Genomic DNA, 13,375 nt, shown 5'->3' with positions numbered 1-13,375 from the left:
GGGAGGGACAGAGGATCACGCACTCGAGTATCGAGAACCACTCATCACACTTGCTCAGCAGTGTGTCAAGATGCAGAATGCCCTGGGACCCGCCTGTATTTTCCTGAAAAAAACAATGGCACAGAAACATACGGTAACTGGAATTTTCAACTCGTCCCCTCCCTGTCCCGACAACCCCTTCGACAACACGTCTCACACAAACCCACTCTCTGTAACCCGCCTGAGCATTCAGACTCTGTGACCCGTAACCCGGGAAGAGTCAGTGTCCGTGGGGGACCCTTACCCCAGGGACAGTCGGTGCCCCTGGGGGACCCTTACCCCAGGGAGAGTCGGTGCCTGCGGGGGACCCGTATCCCGGGGAGAGTCAGTGCCCGTGGGGGGACCCGTACCCCGGGGAGAGTCGGTGCCCCTGGGGGACCCTTACCCCGGGGAGAGTTGGTGCCCATGGGGGGACCCTTACCCCGGGGAGAGTTGGTGCCCATGGGGGGACCCTTACCCCAGGGAGAGTCGGTGCCCGTGAGGGACCCGCACCCCGGGGAGAGTCGGTACCTGCGGGGGACCCGTATCCCGGGGAGAGTCGGTACCTGCGGGGGACCCGTATCCCGGGGAGAGTCAGTGCCCGTGGGGGGACCCGTACCCCGGGGAGAGTCGGTGCCCCTGGGGGACCCTTACCCCGGGGAGAGTTGGTGCCCATGGGGGGACCCGTACCCCGGGGAGAGTCGGTGCCCATGGGGGACCCTTACCCTGGGGAGAGTCAGTGCCCCTGGGGGACCTGTACCCCGGGGAGAGTCGGTGCCTGTGGGAGATCCGTAACCCAGGGAGAGTCGGTGTCCGTGGGGGACCCATATCCCCGGGAGAGTCGGTGCCCGTGGGGGACCCTTACCCCGGGGGGAGTCGGTGCCCGTGGGGGACCCTTACCCCGGGGGAGTCGGTGCCCGTGGGCAATCCGTACCCCATGGAGAGTCGGTGCCCGTGGGCGATCCGTACCATGAGGAGGTCGGTGCCCGTGGGGGACACATACCCCGGGGAGAGTCGGTGTCCCTGGGGGGACCCGTACCCCGGGGAGAGTCGGTGCCCGTGGGCGATCCGTAACGTGGGGAGAGTCGGTGCCCGTGGGGGACCCATAACCCAGGGAGAGTTTGTGCCCGTGGGCAATACGTACCCCAGGGAGAGTCGGTGCCCATGGGGAGACCCGTACCCCGGGGAGAGTCGGTGCCCGTGGGGAGACCCGTTCCCCGGGGAGAGTCGGTGCCCGTGGAGGACCCGTACCCCAGGGAGAGTCGGTTCCCGTGGAGGACCCGTACCCTGGGGAGAGTCGGTGCCCGTGGAGGACCCGTACCCCGGGGAGAGTCGGTGCCCGTGGAGGACCCGTACCCCGGGGAGAGTCAGTGCCCGTGGGGGGATCCATAACCCAGGGAGAGTCGGTGCCCATGGGGAGACCCGTACCCCGGGGAGAGTCGGTGCCCGTGGGGAGACCCGTTCCCCGGGGAGAGTCGGTGCCCGTGGGGAGACCCGTACCCCGAGGAGAGTCGGTGCCCGTGGAGGACCCGTACCCCGGGGAGAGTCGGTGCCCGTGGAGGACCCGTACCCCGGGGAGAGTTGGTGCCCGTGGGGGGATCCATAACCCAGGGAGAGTCGGTGCCCATGGGGAGACCCGTACCCCGGGGAGAGTCGGTGCCCGTGGGGAGACCCGTTCCCCGGGGAGAGTCGGTGCCCGTGGGGAGACCCGTACCCCGGGGAGAGTCGGTGTCCGTGGAGGACCCGTACCCCGGGGAGAGTCGGTGCCCGTGGAGGACCCGTACCCCAGGGAGAGTCGGTGCCCGTGGAGGACCCGTACCCCAGGGAGAGTCGGTTCCCGTGGAGGACCCGTACCCCAGGGAGAGTCGGTTCCCGTGGAGGACCCGTACCCTGGGGAGAGTCGGTGCCCGTGGAGGACCCGTACCCCGGGGAGAGTCGGTGCCCGTGGAGGACCCGTACCCCAGGGAGAGTCGGTTCCCGTGGAGGACCCGTACCCTGGGGAGAGTCGGTGCCCGTGGAGGACCCGTACCCTGGGGAGAGTCGGTGCCCGTGGGGGACCCGTACCCCGGGGAGAGTCGGTGCCCGTGGAGGACCCGTACCCCAGGGAGAGTCGGTTCCCGTGGAGGACCCGTACCCCGGGGAGAGTCGGTGCCCATGGGGGACCCGTACCCCGAGGAGAGTCGGTGCCCGTGGAGGACCCGTACCCCGGGGAGAGTCGGTGCCCGTGGAGGACCCGTACCCCAGGGAGAGTCGGTTCCCGTGGAGGACCCGTACCCTGGGGAGAGTCGGTGCCCGTGGAGGACCCGTACCCTGGGGAGAGTCGGTGCCCGTGGGGGACCCGTACCCCGGGGAGAGTCGGTGCCCGTGGAGGACCCGTACCCCAGGGAGAGTCGGTTCCCGTGGAGGACCCGTACCCCGGGGAGAGTCGGTGCCCATGGGGGACCCGTACCCCGGGGAGAGTCGGTGCCCGTGGAGGACCCGTACCCCGGGGAGAGTCGGTGCCCGTGGAGGACCCGTACCCTGGGGAGAGTCGGTGCCCGTGGAGGACCCGTACCCCGGGGAGAGTCGGTGCCAGTTTTGTGCTTCACTCATTTAATCTTTTCCTTTTTATTTGATTTTCAGGAGCGTCATCTTGGAGCTCAGGAGATGCAAGGTAAGGACGTAGACTGATCATAACCCCAGACAGAGTGAGGTCCCAGACGGATTGTAACCCCAGACAGGGTGAGGTCGCAGACTGATCGTAACCCCAGACAGGGTGGGGTCACAGACTGATTGTAACCCCAGACAGGGTGGGGTCACAGACTGATTGTAACCCCAGACAGGGTGAGGTCACAGACTGATCGTAACCCCAGACAGGGTGGGGTCGCAGACTGATCGTAACCCCAGACAGGGTGAGGTCACAGACTGATCGTAACCCCAGACAGGGTGAGGTCGCAGACTGATCGTAACCCCAGACAGGGTGAGGTCGCAGACTGATCGTAACCCCAGACAGAGTGAGGTCCCAGACTGATCGTAACCCCAGACAGGGTGAGGTCACAGACTGATCGTAACCCCAGACAGGGTGGGGTCACAGACTGATCGTAACCCCAGACAGGGTGAGGTCACAGACTGATCGTAACCCCAGACAGGGTGAGGTCGCAGACTGATCGTAACCCCAGACAGGGTGAGGTCACAGACTGATTGTAACCCCAGACAGAGTGAGGTCGCAGACGGATTGTAACCCCAGACAGGGTGAGGTCGCAGACTGATTGTAACCCCAGACAGAGTGAGATCGCAGACGGATTGTAACCCCAGACAGGGTGAGGTCACAGACTGATCATAACCCCAGACAAGGTGAGGTCGCAGACTGATTGTAACCCCAGACAGAGTGAGGTCGCAGACGGATTGTAACCCCAGACAGAGTGAGGTCGCAGACTGATCGTAATTCCAGACAGGGTGAGGTCGCAGACTGATTGTCACCCCAGACAGGGTGAGGTCCCAGACTGATTGTAACCCCAGACAGAGTGAGGTCCCAGACTGATTGTAACCCCAGACAGAGTGAGGTCCCAGACTGATTGTAACCCCAGACAGAGTGAGGTCACAGACTGATCGTAATTCCAGACAGGGTGAGGTCACAGACTGATTGTAATTCCAGACAGGGTGAGGTCACAGACTGATTGTAACCCCAGACAGGGTGAGGTCGCAGACTGATCGTAACCCCAGACAGAGTGAGGTCACAGACTGATTGTAACCCCAGACAGAGTGAGGTCCCAGACTGATTGTAACCCCAGACAGAGTGAGGTCACAGACTGATTGTAACCCCAGACAGGGTGAGGTCACAGACTGATTGTAATTCCAGACAGGGTGAGGTCCCAGACTGATTGTAACCCCAGACAGAGTGAGATCGCAGACTGATCGTAACCCCAGACAGGGTGAGGTCACAGACTGATCGTAATTCCAGACAGGGCGAGGACGCAGACTGATCGTAATTCCAGACAGGGTGAGGTCGCAGACTGATCGTAACCCCAGACAGGGTGAGGTCACAGACTGATTGTAACCCCAGACAGAGTGAGGTCGCAGACTGATCGTAACCCCAGACAGAGTGAGGTCGCAGACTGATCGTAATTCCAGACAGGGTGAGGTCACAGACTGATTGTAACCCCAGACAGAGTGAGGTCACAGACTGATTGTAACCCCAGACAGGGTGAGGTCGCAGACTGATCGTAATTCCAGACAGGGTGAGGTCACAGACTGATTGTAACCCCAGACAGAGTGAGGTCGCAGACTGATCGTAACCCCAGACAGGGTGAGGTCACAGACTGATCGTAATTCCAGACAGGGTGAGGTCGCAGACTGATCGTAATTCCAGACAGGGTGAGGTCACAGACTGATTGTAACCCCAGACAGAGTGAGGTCGCAGACTGATTGTAATTCCAGACAGGGTGAGGTCACAGACTGATCGTAATTCCAGACAGGGTGAGGTCACAGACTGATTGTAACCCCAGACAGGGTGAGGTCGCAGACTGATTGTAACCCCAGACAGGGTGAGGTCACAGACTGATCGTAACCCCAGACAGAGTGAGGTCGCAGACGGATTGTAACCCCAGACAGAGTGAGGTCGCAGACTGATCGTAATTCCAGACAGGGTGAGGTCGCAGACTGATTGTAACCCCAGACAGAGTGAGGTCCCAGACTGATTGTAACCCCAGACAGAGTGAGGTCCCAGACTGATTGTAACCCCAGACAGAGTGAGGACACAGACTGATCGTAATTCCAGACAGGGTGAGGTCACAGACTGATTGTAATTCCAGACAGGGTGAGGTCACAGACTGATCGTAATTCCAGACAGGGTGAGGTCGCAGACTGATCGTAACCCCAGACAGAGTGAGGTTGCAGACTGATCGTAATTCCAGACAGGGTGAGGTCGCAGACTGATCGTAATTCCAGACAGGGTGAGGTCACAGACTGATTGTAATTCCAGACAGGGTGAGGTCACAGACTGATTGTAACCCCAGACAGGGTGAGGTCGCAGACTGATCGTAACCCCAGACAGAGTGAGGTCACAGACTGATTGTAACCCCAGACAGAGTGAGGTCCCAGACTGATTGTAACCCCAGACAGAGTGAGGTCACAGACTGATTGTAACCCCAGACAGGGTGAGGTCACAGACTGATTGTAATTCCAGACAGGGTGAGGTCCCAGACTGATTGTAACCCCAGACAGAGTGAGATCGCAGACTGATCGTAACCCCAGACAGGTTGAGGTCACAGACTGATCGTAATTCCAGACAGGGCGAGGACGCAGACTGATCGTAATTCCAGACAGGGCGAGGTCACAGACTGATCGTAATTCCAGACAGGGTGAGGTCGCAGACTGATCGTAACCCCAGACAGGGTGAGGTCACAGACTGATTGTAACCCCAGACAGAGTGAGGTCGCAGACTGATCGTAACCCCAGACAGAGTGAGGTCGCAGACTGATCGTAATTCCAGACAGGGTGAGGTCACAGACTGATTGTAACCCCAGACAGAGTGAGGTCACAGACTGATTGTAACCCCAGACAGGGTGAGGTCGCAGACTGATCGTAATTCCAGACAGGGTGAGGTCACAGACTGATTGTAACCCCAGACAGAGTGAGGTCGCAGACTGATCGTAATTCCATAAAGGGTGAGGTCACAGACTGATTGTAACCCCAGACAGAGTGAGGTCGCAGACTGATTGTAATTCCAGACAGGGTGAGGTCACAGACTGATCGTAATTCCAGACAGGGTGAGGTCACAGACTGATTGTAACCCCAGACAGGGTGCGGTCACAGACTGATCGTAACCCCAGACAGAGTGAGGTCACAGACTGATTGTAACCCCAGACAGGGTGCGGTCACAGACTGACCGTAATTCTAGACAGGGTGAGGTCACAGACTGATCGTAACCCCAGACAGGGTGAGGTCCCAGACTGATTGTAATTCCAGACAGAGTGAGGTCACAGACTGATCGTAATTCTAGACAGGGTGAGGTCACAGACTGATCGTAACCCCAGACAGGGTGAGGTCACAGACTGATTGTAACCCCAGACAGGGTGAGGTCACAGACTGATTGTAACCCCAGACAGGGTGAGGTCACAGACTGATCGTAACCCGACAGGGTGAGGTCACAGACTGATTGTAACCCCAGACAGGGTGAGGTCACAGACTGATTGTAACCCCAGACAGGGTGAGGTCACAGACTGATTGTAACCCCAGACAGGGTGAGGTCACAGACTGATTGTAACCCCAGACAGGGTGAGGTCACAGACTGATCGTAACCCCAGACAGGGTGAGGTCACAGACTGATCGTAACCCCAGACAGGGTGAGGTCACAGACTGATCGTAACCCCAGACAGGGTGCGGTCACAGACTGATCGTAACCCCAGACAGGGTGAGGTCACAGACTGATCGTAACCCCAGACAGGGTGCGGTCGGATAAGAATAGAGACAGAGAGGGGGAGAGAGAATGAAGAAGTCAGAGAGAGATGGTGGAAGGGAGAGAGGGAGGGAAGCAGAAGGATGGAGAGAGAGAGAGGAGAGTATATGGGAGGTATAGAGGAGGGATGGTGGGTGATATAGGGGAGAGAGGAGCTGTGTGTTTTTAATGACAAGTGTTTATTGATAATTGAAGAGTTGAGAGATGCCTTCACTGAATTTGATAAGGATAAGGATGGTCACATCAGCTGCAAGGACCTGGGCAATCTGATGAGGACGATGGGGTACATGCCGACTGAGATGGAGCTGATCGAATTGTCCCAGCAAATCAATATGAACCGTGAGTGCATACCCGACACTGTTCCCATTAACACCCCAAACACCATGGTCCCATGGACACTGACTCTCCCCGGGGTACAGGTCCCGTGGACACCAACTCTCCCCGGGGTACAGGTCCCATGGACACCAACTCTCCCCGGGGTACAGGTCCCATGGACACCAACTCTCCCCGGGGTACAGGTCCCATGGACACCGACTCTCCCCGGGGTACAGGTCCCATGGACACCAACTCTCCCCGGGGTACAGGTCCCATGGACACCGACTCTCCCCGGGGTACAGGTCCCGTGGACACCGACTCTCCCCGGGGTACAGGTCCCATGGACACCGACTCTCCCCGGGGTACAGGTCCCATGGACACCGACTCTCCCCGGGGTACAGGTCCCATGGACACCGACTCTCCCCGGGGTACAGGTCCCATGGACACCGACTCTCCCCGGGGTACAGGTCCCGTGGACACCGACTCTCCCAGGGGTACAGGTCCCGTGGACACCGACTCTCCCCGGGGTACAGGTCCCGTGGACACCGACTCTCCCCGGGGTACAGGTCCCATGGACACCGACTCTCCCCGGGGTACAGGTCCCATGGACACCGACTCTCCCCGGGGTACAGGTCCCATGGACACCGACTCTCCCCGGGGTACAGGTCCCATGGACACCGACTCTCCCTGGGGTACAGGTCCCGTGGACACCGACTCTCCCCGGGGTACAGGTCCCATGGACACTGACTCTCCCTGGGGTACGGATCCCGTGGACACCGACTCTCCCCGGGGTATGGATCCCGTGGAGACTGACTCTCCCTGGGGTACAGGTCCCATGGACACTGACTCTCCCCGGGGTACAGGTCCCATGGACACTGACTCTCCCTGGGGTACGGATCCCGTGGACACCGACTCTCCCCGGGGTATGGATCCCGTGGACACTGACTCTCCCCGGGGTACAGGTCCCATGGACACTGACTCTCCCTGGGGTACGGATCCCGTGGACACCGACTCTCCCCGGGGTATGGATCCCGTGGAGACTGACTCTCCCTGGGGTACAGGTCCCATGGACACTGACTCTCCATGGGGTACGGATCCCGTGGACACCGACTCTCCCCGGGGTATGGATCCCGTGGAGACTGACTCTCCCTGGGGTACAGGTCCCATGGACACTGACTCTCCATGGGGTACGGATCCCGTGGACACCGACTCTCCCCGGGGTACAGGTCCCCCACAGATACCGACTCTCCCCAGGGATCGGGGATGAGAATGAGGGATTCTCTCCCCTCTGTCTCTCTTTCTCCCCCCCCTTTAAGATGCAGCTTAAAACCGACCTCTATGACTGAGCTTTTGGTTGCCTCTCTCTGAGGTCTCCTCAGGTGGCTCGGGGTTAGATTTTGTTTGATAACGCTCCTGCGAAATGCCCTTGGGAAAGTTTTTTTTTGACATTAAAGTTGCTATATAAATGCACGTTTGGTTGTTTTTCTAGTTGGCGGACGGGTGGACTTTGAGGATTTTGTGGAAATCATGGCTCCTAAACTGCTGGCAGAGACAGCTGGGATGATTGGTGTAAAGGAACTCCGTGACGCTTTCCGAGAGGTAGAGTGAGATTGAACTGTCTGAACGTCAGATGGCAAATGACCCACAGAGACTGACTGGGAGGATAGAGTCCACGCTAGGGAACAGGAGGAGGCCATTCAGCCCCTCTCCAGCCTGTTAGACAGGAACAGGAGGAGGCCCATTCAGCCCATCTCGAGCCTGTTACACAGGAACAGGAGGAGGCCATTCAGTCCCTCTCACCCCTGTTACACAGGAACAGGAGGAGGCCATTCAGCCCCTCTCACCCCTGTTACACAGGAACAGGAGGAGGCCATTCAGCCCCTCTCACCCCTGTTACACAGGAACAGTTGGAGGCCCATTCAGCCCCTCTCGAGCCTGTTACACAGGAACAGGAGGAGGTCATTCAGCCCCTCTCACCCCTGTTACACAGGAACAGGAGGAGGCCATTCAGCCCCTCACCCCTGTTACACGGGAACAGGAGGAGGCCCATTCAGCCCCTCTCGATCCTGTTACACAGGAACAGTTGGAGGCCCATTCAGTCCCTCTCACCCCTGTTACACAGGAACAGGAGGAGGCCATTCAGCCCCTCTAGCCCCTGTTACACAGGAACAGGAGGAGGGCCATTCAGCCCCTCTTGCCCCTGTTACACAGGAACAGGAGGAGGCCATTCAGCCCCTCTCGATCCTGTTACACAGGAACAGTTGGAGGCCCATTCAGCCCTTCTCACCCCTGTTACACAGGAACAGGAGGAGGCCCATTCAGCCCCTCTCACCCCTGTTACACAGGAACAGGAATAGACCCATTCAGCCCCTCTCGAGCCTGTTACACAGGAACAGGAGGAGGCCCATTCAGCCCCTCTCGAGCCTGTTACACAGGAACAGGAGGAGGCCCATCCAGCCCCTCTCCAGCCTGTTACACAGGAACAGGAGGAGGCCATTCAGCCCCTCTCCAGCCTGTTAGACAGGAACAGGAGGAGGCCCATTCAGCCCATCTCGAGCCTGTTACACAGGAACAGGAGGAGGCCCATTCAGCCCCTCTCCAGCCTGTTAGACAGGAACAGGAGGAGGCCCATTCAGCCCATCTCGAGCCTGTTACACAGGAACAGGAGGAGTCCATTCAGTCCCTCTCCTCCAGCCTGTACCTCCATTCCACGAGCTTGAGAGTGATCTGTGACCCTAACTCCACATCCTCGCCTTCCCCCCCTCCCATGCCCCAATCCAGCAAAAATATTTTCACTCTCTCTCTCCCCCAATACATTCCCCCTAAATATCCCGAAAACGTCAATCAAATCTACCCCTGACCCTTCTAATTTCCAGGGAATACCGCCACTAGTTTGTGTGATCTCTCCTGGTAATTTAACCCTTGGCATCCCGGTATCATTCCAGTAATTCTACACTGCACTCCCTCCAAGGCCAATATCTCCTTCCGAAGGTGTGGGGACCAGAACTGTAGAGTCAGTGATAGGGGGAGAGTGGACATGGGCTGTGGGTGATTAAATGGGTGTAGAGTCAGTGATAGAGGAGAGTGGACATGGGCTGTGGGTGATTAAATGGGTGTAGAGTCAGTGATAGAGGAGAGTGGACATGGACTGTGGGTGATTAAATGGGTGTAGAGTCAGTGATAGAGGAGAGTGGACATGGGCTGTGGGTGATTAAATGGGTGTAGAGTCAGTGATAGAGGAGAGTGGACATGGGCTGTGGGTGATTAAATGGGTGTAGAGTCAGTGATAGAGGAGAGTGGACATGGACTGTGGGTGATTAAATGGGTGTAGAGTCAGTGATAGGGGAGAGTGGACATGGGCTGTGGGTGATTAAATGGGTGTAGAGTCAGTGATAGAGGAGAGTGGACATGGGCTGTGGGTGATTAAATGGGTGTAGAGTCAGTGATAGAGGAGAGTGGACATGGGCTGTGGGTGATTAAATGGGTGTAGAGTCAGTGATAGGGGAGAGTGGACATGGGCTGTGGGTGATTAAATGGGTGTAGAGTCAGTGATAGGGGAGAGTGGACATGGGCTGTGGGTGATTAAATGGGTGTAGAGTCAGTGATAGGGGAGAGTGGACATGGGCTGTGGGTGATTAAATGGGTGTAGAGTCAGTGATAGGGGAGAGTGGACATGGGCTGTGGGTGATTAAATGGGTGTAGAGTCAGTAATAGGGGGAGAGTGGACATGGGCTGTGGGTGATTAAATGGGTGTAGAGTCAGTGATAGAGGAGAGTGGACATGGGCTGTGGGTGATTAAATGGGTGTAGAGTCAGTGATAGTGGAGAGTGGACATGGGCTGTGGGTGATTAAATGGGTGTAGAGTCAGTGATAGAGAAGAGTGGACATGGACTGTGGGTGATTAAATGGGTGTAGAGTCAGTGATAGAGGAGAGTGGACATGGACTGTGGGTGATTAAATGGGTGTAGAGTCAGTGATAGTGGAGAGTGGACATGGGCTGTGGGTGATTAAATGGGTGTAGAGTCAGTGATGGGGAGAGTGGACATGGGCTGTGGGTGATTAAATGGGTGTAGAGTCAGTGATAGAGGAGAGTGGACATGGGCTGTGGGTGATTAAATGGGTGTAGAGTCAGTGATGGGGAGAGTGGACATGGGCTGTGGGTGATTAAATGGGTGTAGAGTCAGTGATAGAGGAGAGTGGACATGGGCTGTGGGTGATTAAATGGGTGTAGAGTCAGTGATGGGGAGAGTGGACATGGGCTGTGGGTGATTAAATGGGTGTAGAGTCAGTGATAGAGGAGAGTGGACATGGGCTGTGGGTGATTAAATGGGTGTAGAGTCAGTGATAGTGGAGAGTGGACATGGGCTGTGGGTGATTAAATGGGTGTAGAGTCAGTGATAGAGGAGAGTGGACATGGACTGTGGGTGATTAAATGGGTGTAGAGTCAGTGATAGAGGAGAGTGGACATGGACTGTGGGTGATTAAATGGGTGTAGAGTCAGTGATAGGGGGAGAGTGGACATGGGCTGTGGGTGATTAAATGGGTGTAGAGTCAGTGATGGAGGGAGAGTGGACATGGGCTGTGGGTGATTAAATGGGTGTAGAGTCAGTGATAGGGGAGAGTGGACATGGGCTGTGGGTGATTAAATGGGTGTAGAGTCAGTGATAGAGGAGAGTGGACATGGGCTGTGGGTGATTAAATGGGTGTAGAGTCAGTGAAAGAGGAGAGTGGACATGGGCTGTGGGTGATTAAATGGGTGCAGAGTCAGTGATAGGGGAGAGTGGACATGGGCTGTGGGTGATTAAATGGGTGCAGAGTCAGTGATAGGGGAGAGTGGACATGGGCTGTGGGTGATTAAATGGGTGTAGAGTCAGTGATAGAGGAGAGTGGACATGGACTGTGGGTGATTAAATGGGTGTAGAGTCAGTGATAGAGGAGAGTGGACATGGGCTGTGGGTGATTAAATGGGTGTAGAGTCAGTGATAGAGGAGAGTGGACATGGACTGTGGGTGATTAAATGGGTGTAGAGTCAGTGACAGAGAAGAGTGGAAATGGGCTGTGGGTGATTAAATGGGGGTAGAGTCAGTGATAGAGGAGAGTGGACATGGACTGTGGGTGATTAAATGGGTGTAGAGTCAGTGATGGAGGGAGAGTGGACATGGGCTGTGGGTGATTAAATGGGTGTAGAGTCAGTGATAGGGGAGAGTGGACATGGGCTGTGGGTGATTAAATGGGTGTAGAGTCAGTGATAGGGGAGAGTGGACATGGGCTGTGGGTGATTAAATGGGTGTAGAGTCAGTGATAGGGGAGAGTGGACATGGGCTGTGGGTGATTAAATGGATGTAGAGTCAGTGATAGGGGAGAGTGGACATGGGCTGTGGGTGATTAAATGGATGTAGAGTCAGTGATAGGGGAGAGTGGACATGGGCTGTGGGTGATTAAATGGATGTAGAGTCAGTGATAGGGGAGAGTGGACATGGGCTGTGGGTGATTAAATGGATGTAGAGTCAGTGATAGAGGAGAGTGGACATGGACTGTGGGTGATTAAATGGGTGTAGAGTCAGTGATAGGGGAGAGTGGACATGGGCTGTGGGTGATTAAATGGGTGTAGAGTCAGTGATAGAGGAGAGTGGACATGGGCTGTGGGTGATTAAATGGATGTAGAGTCAGTGAAAGAGGAGAGTGGACATGGGCTGTGGGTGATTAAATGGGTGTAGAGTCAGTGATAGGGGAGAGTGGACATGGGCTGTGGGTGATTAAATGGGTGTAGAGTCAGTGATAGGTGGAGAGTGGACATGGGCTGTGGGTGATTAAATGGGTGTAGAGTCAGTGATAGGTGGAGAGTGGACATGGGCTGTGGGTGATTAAATGGGTGTAGAGTCAGTGATAGGTGGAGAGTGGACATGGGCTGTGGGTGATTAAATGGGTGTAGAGTCAGTGATGGAGGGAGAGTGGACATGGGCTGTGGGTGATTAAATGGGTGTAGAGTCAGTGATGGAGGGAGAGTGGACATGGGCTGTGGGTGATTAAATGGGTGTAGAGTCAGTGATAGGTGGAGAGTGGACATGGGCTGTGGGTGATTAAATGGGTGTAGAGTCAGTGATGGAGGGAGAGTGGACATGGGCTGTGGGTGATTAAATGGGTGTAGAGTCAGTGATGGAGGGAGAGTGGACATGGGCTGTGGGTGATTAAATGGGTGTAGAGTCAGTGATAGGGGAGAGTGGACATGGGCTGTGGGTGATTAAATGGGTGTAGAGTCAGTGATAGAGGAGAGTGGACATGGGCTGTGGGTGATTCAATGGATGTAGAGTCAGTGAAAGAGGAGAGTGGACATGGGCTGTGGGTGATTAAATGGATGTAGAGTCAGTGATAGAGGAGAGTGGACATGGACTGTGGGTGATTAAATGGGTGTAGAGTCAGTAATAGGGGAGAGTGGACATGGGCTGTGGGTGATTAAATGGGTGCAGAGTCAGTGATAGGGGAGAGTGGAAATGGGCTGTGGGTGATTAAATGGGGGTAGAGTCAGTGATAGAGGAGAGTGGACATGGACTGTGGGTGATTAAATGGGTGTAGAGTCAGTGATGGAGGGAGAGTGGACATGGGCTG

At 56.4% G+C, this 13,375-nt stretch overlaps 2 protein-coding genes across 3 annotated transcripts in view; one reads left to right on the top strand and one right to left on the bottom strand.

The window, feature by feature from the left end:
• Nucleotides 1–13,375, bottom strand: part of LOC137364730 (uncharacterized) — a 167,280-nt gene that overhangs the window by 11,896 nt on the left and 142,009 nt on the right. The window lies entirely within an intron of this gene.
• Nucleotides 1–13,375, top strand: part of LOC137364731 (calcium-binding protein 5-like) — a 58,075-nt gene that overhangs the window by 2,272 nt on the left and 42,428 nt on the right. Inside the window, exons 1-4 of one of the 2 annotated variants that reach the window (XM_068027761.1) lie at nucleotides 71–133; nucleotides 2,641–2,671; nucleotides 6,650–6,793; nucleotides 8,259–8,368. In XM_068027761.1, the coding sequence (XP_067883862.1) occupies nucleotides 71–133; nucleotides 2,641–2,671; nucleotides 6,650–6,793; nucleotides 8,259–8,368 (348 nt within the window). Of the gene's footprint in view, nucleotides 1–70; nucleotides 134–2,640; nucleotides 2,672–6,649; nucleotides 6,794–8,258; nucleotides 8,369–13,375 lie in introns of those variants that run through there. The other variant, XM_068027763.1, reaches the window with a different exon arrangement.

This window comes from Heterodontus francisci, unplaced genomic scaffold (assembly GCF_036365525.1).
Source record: "Heterodontus francisci isolate sHetFra1 unplaced genomic scaffold, sHetFra1.hap1 HAP1_SCAFFOLD_836, whole genome shotgun sequence".
NCBI classification, from domain to species: Eukaryota; Metazoa; Chordata; class Chondrichthyes; order Heterodontiformes; family Heterodontidae; genus Heterodontus; species Heterodontus francisci.
The sequence above is the reverse complement of the archived record's forward strand: the minus strand, read 5'-3'. Positions and strand labels throughout refer to the sequence as shown.